This window comes from Mus musculus, chromosome 16 (genome assembly GCF_000001635.26).
Source record: "Mus musculus strain C57BL/6J chromosome 16, GRCm38.p6 C57BL/6J".
Classification (NCBI taxonomy): Eukaryota; Metazoa; Chordata; class Mammalia; order Rodentia; family Muridae; genus Mus; species Mus musculus.
Window position 1 is genome coordinate 32,859,268 of NC_000082.6, and position 17,970 is coordinate 32,877,237.

Here is a 17,970-nt window from a genome sequence, read left to right on the forward strand (position 1 = left end):
TCCTCACGGACTATATATCCTATGCTTCAACAGGGCTAATAAACCTCTGGTCTATTTTGAGTGACTCGGTTTTCACATTCCAGCAAACTACAATCAAGCCTTACAGGCCTAGCAGCCAGTGTGGCTCAGCAAGTGGCTGCATACCCGTGTTCTGACTCATCCTGGGCTGAGCCCACAGTAACTTCTTAAAGAACACCACGAAGCAGACATCATTCTCGGCTGGAACTCTCAGGTCCTAGAACCTCTGAGCACTCTGAACAGCTTCCTCTGGACAAAGCTAAAGAACCTTCCTTTCCCACAAGAAAGTGCCTCCAAGAGGCTGAAGCTACAAAGACAGCTCTTCTACGGTATCCCACGCACTCTATACTTGGTAGACGCTCATTTGGAAGAAACATAAGCCTCTAAAAGTTGTATTTACAGAGTTTACTATGTCTTTTAGTATTCTCAGTGATTAAATATTTTCAGAGTTGAGACACTGAATTAACTTGAAGTTCACACAGTGGTATTAGGTTAATCCATTCGTGCCTGGACCTTAGATGTATGTTCACCATGGAGGACAAGTCCCTGTTCCCAAGAGTGTGTGCATGCATGTTTGGGGTGAGGAGGAGTATTTATACAGGGACACATGGAGGCCCGAGGACAACCTCAAAGTGTCATCCTCAGAAATGTTGTCTCTCTCTTTTGAGGTGCTGGGCTGGTTGCCTAGTAAGCCCCAAGTATCCTTCTCCTCTCCCATCGGCTGCCAAGCCTCACTCTCTGCAGTAGGATTCCCAGTGTGTGCCATCATGTCTAGCACGTTTGCTTGGGTGCTCGGGTCCTGCCACTTATAAGGCAAGCATGGTTCTGATTGAGCTGTCTCCCTAACCCAGCGCTATCTGAAAAGCATTTCAACAGGCAAGATACATTTTTGCTAGCCTGTTCGACTGTAATTGTTTGGATGGATATCATCTTCACATGTAACCTTTACCTGGGCAAATCAAAGCCTTTGAAATGTGTTAGGCTGAGAGAACCTCTTAGTTACAGAATTGATAAAGCTGTCATAGACACAAACAAGATGCATAACCCATCTCCGCCTGAGTCTTTTCACCTGCTCACAGTAAAGCCAGTCCCAGGATGTAATCCTCTATTTTCTTGTGAGAGGATTCTAACCACAATCCTCCTTTAAAGAGAATTAGAAGCTAGCTAAGTGACTCAACTATCTGGGGCAGAAATAGGTCCCTAACTACTAACTCAGTCTTAAGCCTGCCAAGTTATAGTAAGAAATGACACTCAAGACTGAAATAATGGGGCTGGAGAGATGTCTGTCCTTCCAGGGGACCCAGGTTTGATTCCCAGCACCCACACAGCAATTTACAACTAGCCATGAACTCCAGTCACAGGGCTCCAACTCTCCTCTGGCCTCCACACGCACCAGGTACACAGGTAGAGCATAGATACATATACAGGAAAAATACCCACACATCAACTTAAAAAATTAAAACAAGAAAAGTTACAACTTGTTACAAATGTTTCTAAAAGCCATATACCCGTATATGTAATATGAAAATATAACCACTGGAAAAAAAAACACATGATAGATGATAAATAAGTGAAGACACTACACAGTTGTTATGGGCGTTTGTTTGTGACAGGGTTTCTCTGTGTAACAGCCCTGGCTGTTTTAGAACCTGCTTTGTAGACCAGGTTGGTCCCAAATTCACAGAGACCCACCCATCTGGCTCTGCTTCCCACATCCTGGGATTAAATGCATGCAGAACTACACCTGGTGACGCTATACAACCATAAAACGAGATTCCGTGTAAGTATATTGGCAGGTTAGCAATCCCCAATGTTCATGTGCTTCTCCCGCCCCATTTTTGTGTATCTGTGTGTATCTGCCTCTGTCTGACTCTCTAAGTATTTGTACCGGTACACATAGAGGCCAGAGGACAACCTCAGAGTGTGTCATCCTCAGAAGTGTTCTTGTGTGTGTGTGTGTGTGTGTGTGTGTGTGTGTGTATGGCAACCAGAGGTGACCCTCAGCTGTTATTCCTTAGGAGCCGCCATCTTGGTTTTTGACTCACTGGGACCTGAGGCCTGCTGCTTAGGTTAGGCTGGCTGACCACCAAGCCCCAGGGAACTGTTTGTCTTAGTATCCAGGAGCTGGGATTACAATTATATGCTACCACAACTAGTTTTGCTTTTTGCTTGCCTGTTTGCTTTTACCATGGGTTCGAGGGATAGCATTCAGGGCCTCATACTTGCAGAACAATCTCTTCATCTTCTGAATTACCTCCCCAGGGCCTCCAATGTTCTTTTTAGAAGCAGAAGGAAGTGCTCTAGCATATCCCCTTCACAGTATGTCATCTATCTAGGATGGATATAATTACCGAGATCATAGTTAGAGGTCAGGTTGTACCAAGTAAAGTATTGATTTGATTCCTGAAATGGAGGGTAGAACATGATATCAACATGACAGAATGCTATAAAAGAATTAGAATTTTGACCAGAAATACTTTCCAAAGCTATGATAGCATTGGAGGCTGGGGGGAGATGGGGAGACAAGACAGGACTGATCTCAATGTAAAATTACTAAAACATAAAACATGTTAACAGGGTTACCTTGGTGGTATGAGGAAACTAAAAAGGACAAGAGCTGTTTATAGACTTTTCTGAGATTAGCAATTATAAGAGACCCACAGGGGCTGGGCAATGGCTCAGGAGTTACGGGCATTTGCAAAGCTCTTGGACTCAGTTCCCACCATGCACGTGGTGGCTCACAACTGCCTGTCACTCCAATCCAGGGGATCTAATTCCCTCTTCTGGTCTCTGAGGGTGCACATATACACATGCAAGTAAACAATCACAAACAAGTTACAAAAAAAAAAAAAAAAAAAGACTGGAAAGTACCTTAAAGGTTTTTTAAATACTCAAATGTCAAAAGGTTTCTCATGCGGACAGACTGACTAGGCAGTCCCCTGGGACTTTCAAGGTCAGAAAGCACTTTCTAGAAAGAATTGGTTACTCCTCTATGTACAGCAATACACAAAATAAAAGAGGAATAATTATTGATAACACTGAGGTAGCAAGAGACTCCCATATTTAATTTGAGTTTAACATTTCTTCAAACCTGGATATATAATTTGTTTTTAATTACATAATATTTAATTTTTAGATTTCAGGATTAAGTCCTTATGCTTCTTCTTAAATACTTGCTAATGGAAAATCATATTTGACTCTATTGTACAGTCTCTCAACTCTGAGGTAGCAGGAGACCCTAGCCATTGGCCAGCCCTGTTCTTTAATGATAGCATCTTCATATCCAGGAAGAAATAGGCAGTATCTCTACACAACTTTATAACTCAGACCTTTTCAACAAACACCTCACCAATCATACCAAACTTGAATGATACTGGGATTACTGAATTTCAACAATGAGAATATTTAACAAAAGGCAGAATTCCTTCCTCTAGGGACTATAACCATGGCTGACATGCAAGCCCCTTAGTACGGAGTTCATACACTCACTTGGTCTCAATTTAAATACTTTCCTACTAGAATCCCTCACTCTAATACAACAAAGTCTACCTAGTGTAGTCTATCACCGGCATGTTGACCCTACTCTGACTTCTGGTGTTTTATTTACCAGATCCTCCTACTTAGAACATCTTGTCACCTCACACAGGGATTCAGGCTCAGCTCTAGCTCAACTTCTTCTCAGAGATATTAAGTAATCTGCTTCACTATGATTGCTTTGTTAGGATCCGTAGATCCTGTGCTATCAATAGACCATTCTTGGTAACACTTTAAAATCGTTATTTTAATTACTACATGCAGCTTGTGCCAATTATGCTGTCTATGGTCAACCCAACAAGTTGATGAAACACATGTAAGGAATGACTTTACAAGAGAAGGGTGAGGCTGGGGGTGGTGGTGGTAGTGGTGGTGATGATGGCGGTGGTGCACACTTTCTGACCCAGCACTTGGGAGGCAGAGGCAGGCTGATCTCTAAGTTTATGAGGCCAGCCTGGTCTACAGACCTAGTTCTAGGACAGCCGGGGCTACAAACACACAAACACACACACACACACACAACCTTGAAAAACCAAAATAAATAATTAAATTAAAGAGAAGGGTATGGCAAAGGAAGAAGAAAGAGAAAAAAAATCGATCCCATAGAACTGAAAACTTGTCATAAACAGAAAGAAGCGCTTGAGGCAAAGTGACTGCCATCGGCTGACACACCTCCCCTCCATGCCCTCTAACACACTTTCCCTGAAAGCTTCCAGGATGTATCTGCAGGCAGTGGGGGTAGGGGAGGGGGCTGGAGGGGGAAGTATTTGATACAAGTAATGGAGCTACACAATGCAGAATGCTCAAGAATCCTGCGATTAGTCTTTACCGCCCGTCCTGATGCACTGTCAATCCCTGGCATCAAGGTGAAAGGAAAAGGAGATGAGCGATGAAGATGGAAGGAGAGAAAGGGTAGGCTGTGAGGGAGAGGCAGGAAGGAGCAGGTCTGGAAGGCCTGCTGAAGGATGACTAAGCTCTTCAAGCAGACAGGGAGAGACTGTGAGAGTGCAGAGAAGGCTGAAAACAGTCCAGGTGACTGAACGCCATGAGCCAGGGATGAAAACACAAACTGAACACTAGTTTACTTCCATCCCTTTAAATGCTGGATCCTAGCTATTCCTACTCGATGCCCTTTGTTTTACAGGAGACTGCTTCCAAGCAAGTACATAATGTACTCTGAGCATGCTACCTCACACTGCAGGCAGCCCCTGCTCATCCTTCCCGCTGGCCCTGTGTTCTTCTGTGCCCAGGTCGTCAGCATGTCTATGGCCTCGTGTAGCTATAAACTATAGGAATGAGAGACGAGTACCTGAGACTGACTTTATATGACTGCCTTCAGGGGCAGCCATTTTCCTACAGACAACAGAACCTCATCGTTCACTATGGCTGAGAAAATTCCAGTGTTATATACAAATCACAATGGGAAAATTTGCCAAAGATCTCTGAAGAAACATGTAGTAACTTTGTTTCTGAAAAGTTAAATAAGTGACTGGAATGTAGACCTGGCCTGAGAAGTGACATTTGGAGAGGAAAATTAGGTAAGTAGTTGCTAGAAAACTCTCCACTGTGAGAGTGTGCCGGCAAGTGAGTGTGCACCTGCTCCTGCCTGGATCTGTGGCCTTTGGAAAACAGAGCTTCTTTCCTTTATCGGTTATTCTGGTCAATGTAGTTCTAGGAAGGGTTTATCCCACCTTAGGATCCATCATTTAAGTCCAACACAATCCAGACCCAATTAAGCAGCATGTTCTACATCCTGGCTGTAGGAACATCAGTCAGCCAGCCTGGGGAACGCCTGCTGGGCTGCATCCTTTCTGTTCCTGCTGTTGAGAACTCCAGACTTGGAGTTGCTGAGGTTTCCCTGTAGAAAGTCTCACTGAGAAGGAAATCAACAAACCAGGGCCCATCGGAGATATGGACAACACCTGGCTTTTGAGCACCAATGTTTGGCTGTGCCTAAAAGCAATACTATGGCCCGGATTTTAAAAAGAAACAATGACCATTATATCTGTGAATGGATAAAAGGAATTCAAGGAACAATTAGGGAAGAATTCACAGAAACGAGTGCTTGCTTGGATAGGGGACATGGGGAAGAGAGAAGTATGACAGTGAGGTTCGGGCTTAGCTGACTGAGTGGAAAATGCCACAGATGGGCTGAGGACACAGGAGGGGAGGGTCTGGTCCACTGAGTGCTCAGAGTCACTAAAGTACACCTGGCTATTTAATTCTGACTCTGTGGGCCTCTGCACCAGGAAAACTGAGCACTGGGTGGAGCTGAACTCCTAGTTCTCAAGTAGACTGCATCGCTCAATAAAGTCCAGGCTGCAGAGCAATAATGAAGGACTCTTGCTTTGGATGACAGTTCCTTCCGGCAGACAGCTGGCATTTAAGGAGACTCCAGGGAAAGAGAAGTATCAGTCAGATAGTTAACTACACGGAAAACAGTAGAGGAGCCTATGATTGTAAGTGCACTTCTAGGGTGAAGTAGGTATCTAGGTCAACACCCCAGTCTCCCACGAACCCGACTTAGCCAGAGCAGCCATGGAATTAGGAAGAAAGAGCTGCCCCACTGCATGTGGACAACACACCTAGCTCATGGAAACTGCAGACTGGACACAGTACACAACCCTTTGTACTTTAGTACATACCAGGCATACTGAGAGGAACTTGAGCTCATTATTTTATTTAATTCTTAAGATCTCCCAGCAGGGAAGAACACTGGGCCACAGAGGCAGGACTCAGTAAAATGAGCAAATCGAGCACACAAGCTGGATTCCACCGTAGCTTTGCATATAAGAAATGAAAAGAGAAGTCTGAACTTTCACTGCGAGGCTCTGGCTTGGTTGACTGAGTGCAAAGTGCTATGAACTGAGATCAAAACAGAAGAGAGGCTTGTGGTAGGCTTAATTATGCACATTTCTTTATCAAGTGCTTGGAAAACTGTCTATCCTTTACGCTTAACAAGTGCTGTCAGCTCACTAAGATGACATTTTGAATTGTGTGTTGTAGTGACCATGAAAAGATTATGTTTGCAGTGGCCTGGCCACAATGCCTTAATTCTCAAACATAAGGCGTGTCTTTACCAATGTCTATCTAAGGAGTTAAGGGGGCCATCAGTACCATTAAACACACACTCTGAACTAATTAGTCACTAACAGACAGTAGCTTTACAACAACAGTTTGAGCGAGTGACCGTGTGTGTGTGTGTGTGTGTGTGTGTGGTGTGTGTGTGTGTGTGTGTGTGGTGTGTGTATGTGTGTGTGTGCGTGTGTGTGTGGTGTGTGTGTGGTGTGTGTGTGTGTGTGTGTGGTGTGTGTGTGTGTGTGTGTGTGTGGGTGGTGTGTGTGTGTGTGTGTGGTGTGTGTGTGTGTGTGTGTGGTGTGTGTGTGGTGTGTATGTGAGTGTGTGTGTGTGTGTGAGTGTGTGTGTGTGTGTGTGTGTGTGTGTGGTGTGTGTGTGTGTGTGTGTGTGTGTGTGGTGTGCTAGAGTTGTTTAAAGCACTCTAGTTAAGAAGCAGGGGGAACTGATAGGAAACTATACCTGCAAAGGAGTTGTCGTGCACACCTAAATGACCAGCCCAGCACAGTAAGAATTTAGCATTACTGTGTACATTTGTCACTATTATCATGTGGGGCAGCAGCAGAGTGTAGAGGTTAAAGGTGTGAGTCTCAGTTCTACCAGAGATTCACTGCGTGACGATGGCAAGTTACTTATCCTGTCAATGTCTCTGCTTCCGCACCTGGGCAGTGGTCATAGGTATAGTAGCTACCTCACACAACTGTTAAGATGTTCAATAAGTTAACCTTCACAATGCTGTCAAGACAGCATCTGGTGTATAATAAAGAAGTAATGGATAATTAACTAACTAATGCAGGTCCAGTTAAATGAGAAAAAACAAACCAAGCAAACTTAAATATCTGACCCAGTCCGCTCCACATGAAACAGTACAGGAAAATCCAAATAGCCCTAAAGCTTGCTTACCAGCTGCAGGGTACCATTTACATAAAACGCTTCACAGACATCTGGAGAAAAATAAATAGCCAAGTATAAAAAAGCAGAAACTAAAATGTTGAAAGGAGAAGTAAGACATCTAGTTTCATTTAGTATGCACCATTCATAGACCTCGGTCAAGAACGCCAAGCTCTACTAATTCAGTAGGCCACAGGCTATATCATAGCAGAAATATTTTCACCCAGACACTTTTCAGCTCTCCCCTAGGAATATTTTAAGGTAAATTATTTTGCTTCTAGTCGTGGGACTTCACCTGCTCTGGAGACCATCATTGTACTAAACCTATTTTAAGTGTCAAGAAAAACTCCCTCACGCCATATTTCTACTGTGCCTCTGCTCCTGCATCCTCTTAAGATGTTGAGACCCTGCTTCTGTTGTTCTTGTGGTGCTGAGGATGGAGCCCAGGGCTGCCTGCATGCTAGGCAAGCACTCTACCCTGAATTACACTCCCAACCTAAGACCAGTTGTTAATGAAGCAATCCTAAGTAGGACACACACACACACACACACACATAAGTGTAGTTGTTTAAATTTAAAAAGAAAATAATCCCCCTATTTCTAGAAGCTAAGGTTTTCTGACAATAATTCCACAAAAACTTGAGCTTATTTAGTTTGCATTGTGGAGAAGCAGCAAAGGGGCTGAAGAAAAAAGAAACAGAGGTCCTCTCAGGGCAGCAGCATCTCACTGACAAAGGACATGCACATGATTTCTGTCCCTTCAGCGAGCCCACACCCAGTGCAATCAGTTTCTTTTAACCCACGGGCCTACCTCTCCTCCTCACCCACATTCATCTCTTCCTAACCTTGCTGAGCCATTGTAATCTAAAACCGTAGCTCCCAGAATATCTTAGCACCCTTTTAAAATCGGTCTGGGTTATCACAAGTTTTAACGCAGGGCACCAATCTTGTTTCTGCTCTTATCTATAGACTTTGGCCTATAAAAATCTCACTACAGCACCTCAGTCCTTTCTCCCAGACTCTCAATGTCCACCTCTCCTCTGGCAGTCTTGTATCTTAGTTTCTTCACTGTCTTCCCTGGCCCTCAAAGAATCATACCCACAGTTGCTCACCGTCCCTAAATTCATCTCCTCCCTTGTCCTTATACACGCCCCACCAGTCCCTCCTCTTGGAAATTCTTCCCAAACAAGTCACTTGAACAGTAGCTCTACAGGATGCCGCGCCCCGCACTGCGTGTCATGCCAGCCAAGTCTCCCTGTGCTCCCGCGCACGCAAGCAGCCCCGACTGCCAGCCGCTCCCAGCCCACCTGCTCTTCTCTAGCAGACGCTCCCCATCGCCGCCGCCAAGATCCATTCCCGCGCCCTCCGGACGCATCCGGACTATAAGGCCGTCTCGGGGCCAGAGAGAGGCTCCAGGCCGCTTCGACCGCCAGGGTACCCGGAGCACCCTCAAGAGAGGGGAGGCACCATGGCTGGTGAGCTTAGAACCATGCACTACACCCTGACAGCGACAGAGTCAAGGACTGCTGCCTCAGCTGCCGCTCTACCCCTGCCACCCCCACTTCCGGCTCCAAGAACTACAATTCCCAAAAAGCCCTTCGAAGGCCATCCTTCTCCCGGCATGCACTGCCCCATCCAATCCCAGGCTCCCCTAACCTGGGTACACGTGATGTGCTAGGCGAGTTTCCCTGGGCAGGGAACCTTGATTAAAAGCTCCATGTAACTAACGACAGTCAGGAATTCGAGGGCGAACTCCTGTCACACTTTACTCAGGAAATCAGACTCTGTCGGAGGTTAAAATAGACAATAAAACTGATATAATCCTAACTCGATTAACTTCACTTCAGTCCATTCCTGATTTAATACTTCTTGGTGTTGGAAGACTCCAAGCATTTACACCAAGAGATCACAAACTGAACCAGAAAAGGGCAGTAGAAAGGCTAGGAAGACTTTGAGGGAAGGTCTCTTGCAGGAGTGATGTCGGGGTACAGGTTACTGTTTTCTTTTTCTAAATATTCTTAAATGTATATGCGTGTGCCTGAGTGTATGTGCATCACATGCTTGTAAGGTGCCCGTGAAGGCACCGGAACAGGGACCCTCTACAAGAACAGATAGTTAACCCTTGAGTCAATTCTCCACCCTGTTTTGGTACTGTAGCACAGGTTGGGCTCAAAGTCAAGACCCTCAGCCTCCAGAATGCTGAGATTATAAGCATACACCACCAAAGCCATGCAGAGCAGTTTCTAGGATAAGAGTTTAACAAGGAGGGGAGGAGAGGCAGGAAGATGGACAAAACAGCTCTCACAGGTATTAAGAAAATAGCAGTTTTGAAAATCGTTGCTTCTTAGTAATCAAAACTGAGAAAGGGCAAGATGGTTCAGTAAGTAAAGAAGCTTGCTACCGAAACTAACCACCAGAGGTCAAACCCCAGACCTCCATGGTGGAAGGAGAGAACCAACTCCTGAGAGTTATTCTCTCCCCATGAATGTACATGCATGCATGCACTAAATGTGTATACACACCCAGTATATATACACATATATAAAGTTTTTTTAAAGCAAAGGAGTGGGACACAATGATGTGGGCATTCTCATGCAAGCAAGACCAGGTTATGAAATGACATGTTAAGGAGTTGGAATCAGCCATAGAACAGTGAGTTTTATCAAATGAGAGGGTATGGCAAATGTGCTTACAAAGCTAAGTTTACAATGTGGAAAGGAGATAGAGTAGGTATCTCATTAGAGGTAAGAGCGAAGTAGATAGACTGGTGATCCCTAGACTAGTCTGTGCATGATAGTCAAGAGTAAGACAAATCAGCTGCAAGAAACAAGAGAGAATGGGGCTGGAGAGATGGCTCAGTGGTTAAGAGCACTGACTGCTCTTCTGAAAGTCCTGAGTTCAATTCCCAGCAACCACATGGGTGGCTCACAACCATCTGTAATGGGATCAGATGCCCTTTTCTGGTGTGTTTGAAGACAGCAACAGTGTACTCATACATTAAATCTTTATTTGAAAAAAGAAAAGAAAAGAAAGAAAGGAGAGAATGGCAGAAATTCTGAGCTGGACTGTTTCAGTCTTTTTCCAAGAAGGGAGTCTCACCTTAGCTGTAACTGAGTGTTGTCAAATGAACACTGGGACTTTTGGTTGCCAGCTAATACAGTATTGCTTTGTTTCCCAAAAAAAGCTAGAATCTGCCCCTAAAGGTATAATTAACTACACTTCTAAATTCTGCCAGACTATTGTTCAGACCAAGGAAAGCTTGACTCTAGGCTGAAGGTGGCCCTGTGGTTGCTAATTTGCAAGCCCAGGCCTAAGCTAGAGCAGGGGCTGGAAGAACAAGGTTGATTACAACAATATGAAGGCATGAGAATCAGCATTATTTTGTGAAGGGCTGGATACAGCAAGTGAGAGGGAGGAAGAGGGTGAAAATAACTCCATTAAAACTAATGAATGTTAAAAAGGTCTCGGCTTCTAAAGGTTTTCTATCTGGGCTGGGCTGTAGCTCCAGGTTGGGAGCCCCTAAGTTCAATCTTCAGCACTAGGTAAAGGGGACATAGTGGTGGATGTCTGTGACCTCTGGGCTGGACACAGTCGCACATCTGTGACCTCTGGGCTGGACACAGTGGTGCACGTCTGTGACCTCTGGGCTGGACACTGTGGCGCACATCTGTGACCTCTGGACTGGAGAGGCAGAGGTCAGAAGCTCAAGCGAATCCCTGACCCCATGCTGAGTTCAAGGCTGGCCTGGGCTATGTGAGACACTGTGTCAAAAACAAACAAACAAACAAACAAACAAACAAACACTAGTTTCATTCAAGAAAAGACAAAGTCCAAGCCAGGTGTGGTATCAGATGCCTATAATTCTATCAGCCAAGGGCTGAAGCAGAAGGATTGTGAGCTGAGCTCCACAGGAGTAAGACCTTGTCTCCAAAAAGAAAAGAAAAGAAAAGAAAAGAAAAGAAAAGAAAAGAAGAGAAAAGAAAAGAAAATCCTTTACAAAACATTTCAAATTAAATACAATAACATATTCTAAAAAGATGAAGCTGGGCAGTGGTGGCGCACACCTTTAATCCCAGCACTCAGGAGGCAGAGGCAGGTGGATCTCTGTGAGTTCTAGGCTAGCCTAGTTTACAAAGAGAGTTCCAAGACAGCCAGAGCTACACAGAGAAACCCTGTCACAACAAAACAAACGACAGAAAGATGATACAACATGGTCATATACATTTATCTAAGAAATGCAATATCCAGGGATGGAGAGATGGTTCAGAGGACATGAGTTTGGTTCCTAACACCCACATAGATGACTCACAAACTCCGTCCAACTCCAGCACCAACACATCTAACACAGTCTTCTGGCCTTGTTAGGCACTACATTCACACACAGAGACACACGTGTATGTACACATAATTAAAAATAAAAATGCATTTTATTGAGCATCAGAAAATAAAAATAAAGGGGCTGGAGAGATGGCTCAGTGGTTAAGAGCACTGACTGCTCTTCCAAAGACTGTGGTTCAATTTCCAGCACCACATAGTAGTTCACAACTTTCTGTAATCCAGTTCCAGGGGATCTGACACCTGTACACAGACAAATGCAGGCAAAACACCAATGTACATCAAATAAAAAGAAAAACAAAACAAAAAGGATATGAAAGTCTATCTACCATGTTAATAAAATTTTAAATAACCACTTGATTATCTCACTTGATACAGCAAAAAACATTAAATAGAGTTTAACGTTCATAATTAAAATTCAACAAACCAGGATGGGAACTTCCTCATTCTAATAAAGAACATCTTTTAAAATTGTGATAATTAATAAAAAGCATTTTTAAAAAATCTATCTGTTTTGCCTAACGGCTAAAAACAGAACGCTTGGGACAGTGAGATGACTTAGCAAATGTAGATGCTTGCTACCAAGCCTGACCTAGGTTTGCTCTCCGGGACCTCCATGGTGGAAAGAGAGAATCAGCTCCTGCGACTTACTCTCCCCTCCACATGTAACATCAACTGACCTAACAGTCAGTTTAAGAAGAAAGAAGGGAAGGGAAGAGGAAAGACAAAAGGCCCTCCAAAATCAAAATGTTTTCCCTCTGGGGTTGAGAACAAGGTAAAGATGTTGCCCTACTAATCAAAGCATGGCCCTGGGGTCCCTGGAGTCCCTAGAGTCCCTGGGGTCCCTGGTACAGTATGGACAACAGGTAAAAGACACACGGATTTGAAACAATTACACTAAGTGAAACCATCCAGTCTTAACATACTGTCTGAGCCCATTCCTATAAAAGCTAAAACCTGCACACTTATCAACAGTGGAAGAAAACATATCAGTGCCTTCTAGGCACTAGGTGGGGGGAAGAATCACAAAAGAGCACAAGACAATCTTTACAAGACATTGATATATGTATTATTCAGGATATGGTGGTATTGTCACAGGTATCTGTTCTGTGTACCTATATAAACTGTAGACTTTAAATGAACATCTTTTATTGCCTATCAATTATATCTCAATAAAATGGAGGGGGAAAGAAAACCTACAAGGTACATTAAACAAACGTAGTAAAGGGGCTAAGTGTAAGAAAGCTGTGAGGATTGTGCCTGAGCTATAGTAAGACTCTGGCCCAAGGGTGGGGCATGGAATCAAAGCTCAGTTGGCAAAGCAACAGCATCAATGAGGCCCTTAGAAAACCCAAGTTCCATCTTCAGCGCTTGCCTAAAGAGCCAGGTGAGTTCAGGGTCCCAGGAGAGAGCCTACATTTCAAGGAGGAAGAAAGGGGCATGGGAATGCTACAGACAGACGTGGATACCCATGGATGAGATTCTCAAATCAATAATAATATAAAACCAAGTTGGACAGCTCAAGAGGTTGAACTTCTGGTAGACCAGAAGTTGATCTCTGGCCTTTACACACCTGTGTGCAATGAACTGTAGAAAGCCTCTAAGGTGCTGAAAAAAAAATACCATTACTCTTTAAGCTGAGCAAAGGTAAGAGATACCATTTCCATATTGTTTACTGCTGATCCTCTGAGCCTAGTACAATGCCTGGCTCTCAACTCCTACCTGAACATGTGTGTGCACACAAGCACACCACACTAAACATCCACCCACATGTAATATATAATCTTAAATACTACATCAGATAAAAATAGTAAAAATTGCTGTTTACATGCAACATGTGACATATCATGCCCTTGCTTACCTGGAATCCATATTAATTGGCTCTCAATTTCCTCTGACTATACTAGATGTTGTCTTATTTATACTGTATGAAATCAAACCTCTACAAAGGGTGGGGGCTGCTTGAATTCTGTTTCTTTTGAATTAGATGAGGATTCTGAACTGCTCCACGCCAGGCAAAGGTATGTGCTCCACCCAGCACAGCGCCCCATTGATGATGTAGGTGCTCAGAAAGTGCCTTTTACTCTGCAAGTTGTGTGAAGTTGTGAAGCACGGTAACCATATTGTTTGCTGCTTATCCCCGAAGGCCTATTACCACACCTGGTGCACAGTGACTATATGATTAACTGAAGAGCAATTGCTCACGCACCTAGAAAATGCAGAGTCAGTCTTTAACTCCAGCTTTTGTTAACATGGCTGATCAACATTTCAGTCCGTTGTGAGTGGTGACTCTGTGCTTGAAAGTGTGTGTGTGTGTGTGTGTGTGTGTGTGTGTGTGTGTACAGGGAAGGCACAGAGGCAGAAGCAATGAAGCAGCTGGTCACATCCACAGCCAGGAGGCAGAGAGATGAAAGGGCAAGTTCAGCTCGTAGACTGGTGTTGCCCACATGTAGTGTGAGCCTTCTACCTCAGGCAACTCAGCCTAGAAACTTCCTCATAACCACGCTTGAAGGGGTGTCTCCTAGGAGATTCTAGGTCCTGCTAAGTTGAAAATTAATATTAACTCTCACATAGCCAGAGCTGACTGAGACATTACTAATATAGGTATTGTAGTCATAACTTTTTATTCTTTTCTCTCAATGTAAACCTAGTTAAGTCCTGGCTATGATCCTGGAATTACAATTTATTAATAAGATATGAGGGAGAGATAATTGAAATTCATAGACTAACCATTTACCTCGAGTGACAGAGCTTCTGAGAATCAAATTCAGATCTGTAACTCCAAAGTCAGTTTGACTATACCATCTAATTAATTTACATTGATTACTTCCAAGTCTAGTGTTTATGGTAATGTTTGTACTGAGACCACAGCTCTGATCACAAGTTTGTATTTAAACTTTAATTGATGCACTAGTACAAAGTCAAATCTCTTCACAAAAATACTAGTGATAATTAATGAGTGATAGAACATGTGCAAATACTGGTGCCCTCATATGTTGTTGATGACAATATAGTGTGGGCTTGTGAAAATCAATCTGCCAGTTCCTTACAAAGTTAAAAAAGCACTGTCATATGGTCCAGCAATCTATATCCAGTATGTTTCTAAGAAGTGAGGACTTATATCCACACCAAACTCATATATGAAAGTTCATAGCACACTATTTATAATAACCAAAAAGTGAAAACAGACAACTGTCTATTAACTGATAAAGAAAACACTACATCCATGCAATGGAATACTATTCAAGTATCAACAGGAGTGAAGGTTGGACTTAGTGTTAAAATATGAGCAATCCTAGAAGACCTTGTTTAGTGAAAGAAGCTAGACACAACAGATTGTATACTGTATGATCCTGTTTGTACGAAATGTCCAGAATGAGCAATCTACAGAGACAGACAGGAGAGGTATGGTTGCTATGTTTGTTTTGCTTTGTGTGTGACCTATATGCTGGTATAGTATTACCACAGTGCTTTATTCTTGTATCTTTTGAAATCCAGAGAGTCTATGAATCTCTGAGGCCTTAGCCCTTGGGAACGTGAAATTCCAGATAAAACAAGAAGGATGAGATACCAAGGAACATTCTACAAAACTAAAAGATTTGGAATCAGGCTTCAGTTTTGAGAAGAGACAGGGACAAAAGGTAGTACTTATTATATTGGTACAAAAAAGTTTTTATATATTGGAATATTTGTTATTTGTTCTATACAGACCTAAAGTTAAAAAAAACAAACAAAATTTCAAAATCTAAACACACCTGTTTTGTTATATCAAATGCATGCTTTCAAAATCTAAATGCCTTAACTTTTTCATGTAGATTAGAAAGAAGATTAGAAACAAGATGGGCTGGTAAGATGGCTCAGTGAGTGAGGGTGCTTGCTGCTAAGTCTGACAATAAGAGTGTGATCCCTACATGGTAGAAAGAGAGAATGGACTCCCACAAGTGGTCCTCTGATTCCACACGTGCCATGTTACATGTGCTCACATACATGCACACCACACACACATATACAGTCAATCAATCAATCAATAATAAATGTAAACAGACTTTCCAAGCTGGGTATGGTAGTGTACAATTGGCACTAAGAAGGCAGAGGTGAGCTGGGCGTGTGACGCACGCCTTTAATCCCAGCACTCGGGAGGCAGAGGCAGGCAGATTTCTGAGTCCAAGGCCAGCCTGGTCTACAGAGTGAGTTCCAGGACAGCCAGGGCTGTACAGAGAAACCCTGTCTCAAAAAACCAAAAAAAAAAAAAAAAAAAAAAAGCTGGGCTGGAGAGTTGGCTCAGCAATTAAGAGCACTGACTGTTCTTCCAAAGGTCCTGAATTCAAATCCCAGCAACCATATGGTAGCTCTGTAATGAGATCCATCTGCAATGAGATCGGATGCCCTCTTCTGGTGTGCCTGAAAACAGCTACAGTGTACTTACATTAAATAAATAAATAAATAAATAAATCTTAAAAAAAAAAAAAAGAACCAATCTACAATTCTTTTCTGTAGTTTACTTCTACAAATGAGCAGAGAGTGCAGAAGTTATAACTAATGGCAGAGGGCTAATGCAGGGAGAAACATCTTGTGCTTAGAGCATCTCAGAAATGTAAAGATAGGGTTTCTGGCCTCAAACTCAGAGATCTGCCTGCCTCTGCTGGGATTAAAGTTGTGCACCACCACCACCACCCAACTCAGGGTTGTAAAGACTCTTAGGATAACTTATGCAGACTAAGGCCTATAGCATTCCATAAGGTAATATAACAAGTGACGGAAGAGAATGATAAATGCTGTACTCAATAAACCCAGGAACGGTAGAAGCTTTCTTGTTGGGTGGTTTGGTTTTGGTTTGGTTGTTTTGAGACAGCCTCACTGTGGAGCTCTGGCTGGTCTGGAGCTCTGAGATCTGCCTGCCTCTCAGTACTAAGTCCAAAGGTGCCTGGCCTCATCCACACTCTTCTTTACAATCTAGCTTCCCCAGTTGCTAGCAGTTCAAGGGGTTGGGGTTGGAGAGTAAAATAGCAAACCCAAGGACCTTGTGGCAAAAGCATCAGCTATTCTACTATTCTACGTGCCAGATTTTACTGTTGAATCTTGCTGAATTCAAACTTTTTACCATTAGTTTCTTGTATGCCCTCATAGGTGTGTGCTATGTTAACTGACTATATACAGTTACAGTTTTGCCATGGGAAAGAAAACCAACTTGACTTTTGCTGTTGTTTTGAGACAGGTAATCTTTACATAGCCCTGATTGTCCTGGAACTATGACCTGGCTTGTTTACAGCTTACAGAAATTCACTCACTATTCTTTGCCTCCCGAGTATTGCAATTAAAGGCACTGCAAAACACACCTGGCCCAACTTGACTTTTGAGAATAAGGGATTGTATTTCTCAAATTCTCAATAGAAAATTATACATTTCCTCAAGATAAGACTACTATGATTCATCAAACACCCCAAAACATCATGCTTTTGGATGGAATCACGAATTAAGAGTGGCCTTTTCTTTTAACCATATCGTAAGAAGCATTAGTATGTAGTTTTAAGATGGATCAATAGCTGTCACAATCTTTACTAAAAAGGGTAGATACAATATAACCAGGTCTCAGCTGGTAAAAGTTAGAAAATATGTTATTAATAGATGCAATTGTACATGATATGAAGTGTTTTAAAGTATGGAAGCTCCAAGCAAAAAATAGTAAAATGTGTCACGGCTGTTGAATTTGCAAATCACATGGATTGTGACATTACTAAATTAAATATAGGATAGTGTGGTTTTCAGATTTCTTGGGTCACTACAAAGCTAGCTCAGGTCTCTACTAAAGAAATTTTAGGAAGTGAAGAAAACGGTGGCAGAGATTTCTACACGAACAGAACACTTGACGCTGTTTTTTTTTCCTTAGATGAAAATGCCTGAGATGGTTTTGAGCTGTTATGTGGGGGATGGAATAACAGGCATGCTTCCACGCAGGTGCGTTGTAGAAAATAAAGTAAAAAAAAAAGGGGGGGGGGGAATAACATTTCGTAAAGGGGAAACGAATTATTAAGCTGGAATGGAAACATTAAGTTTTTCTATAAAGACGATTAAGGAAAATATATATATTTCGCCACTCAATTGAGTAATAGAAAAACG

At 42.9% G+C, this 17,970-nt stretch overlaps 1 protein-coding gene across 9 annotated transcripts in view; it reads right to left on the reverse strand.

The window, feature by feature from the left end:
• Positions 1–17,970, reverse strand: part of Rubcn (RUN domain and cysteine-rich domain containing, Beclin 1-interacting protein) — a 56,028-nt gene that overhangs the window by 37,566 nt on the left and 492 nt on the right. For 3 of the 9 annotated variants that reach the window (XM_006521653.4, XM_006521652.4, XM_017316835.2), the window contains exon 1: positions 8,826–9,105. The exons of 3 other annotated variants lie outside the window; for them this stretch is intronic. In XM_006521653.4, coding sequence (XP_006521716.1) covers positions 8,826–8,893 — 68 coding nt within the window. In that variant the 5' untranslated portion in view covers positions 8,894–9,105. Of the gene's footprint in view, positions 1–7,530; positions 7,572–8,825; positions 9,106–17,970 lie in introns of those variants that run through there. 3 more of the 9 variants (NM_172615.4, NM_001200038.1, XM_030248896.1) reach the window with 2 other exon arrangements.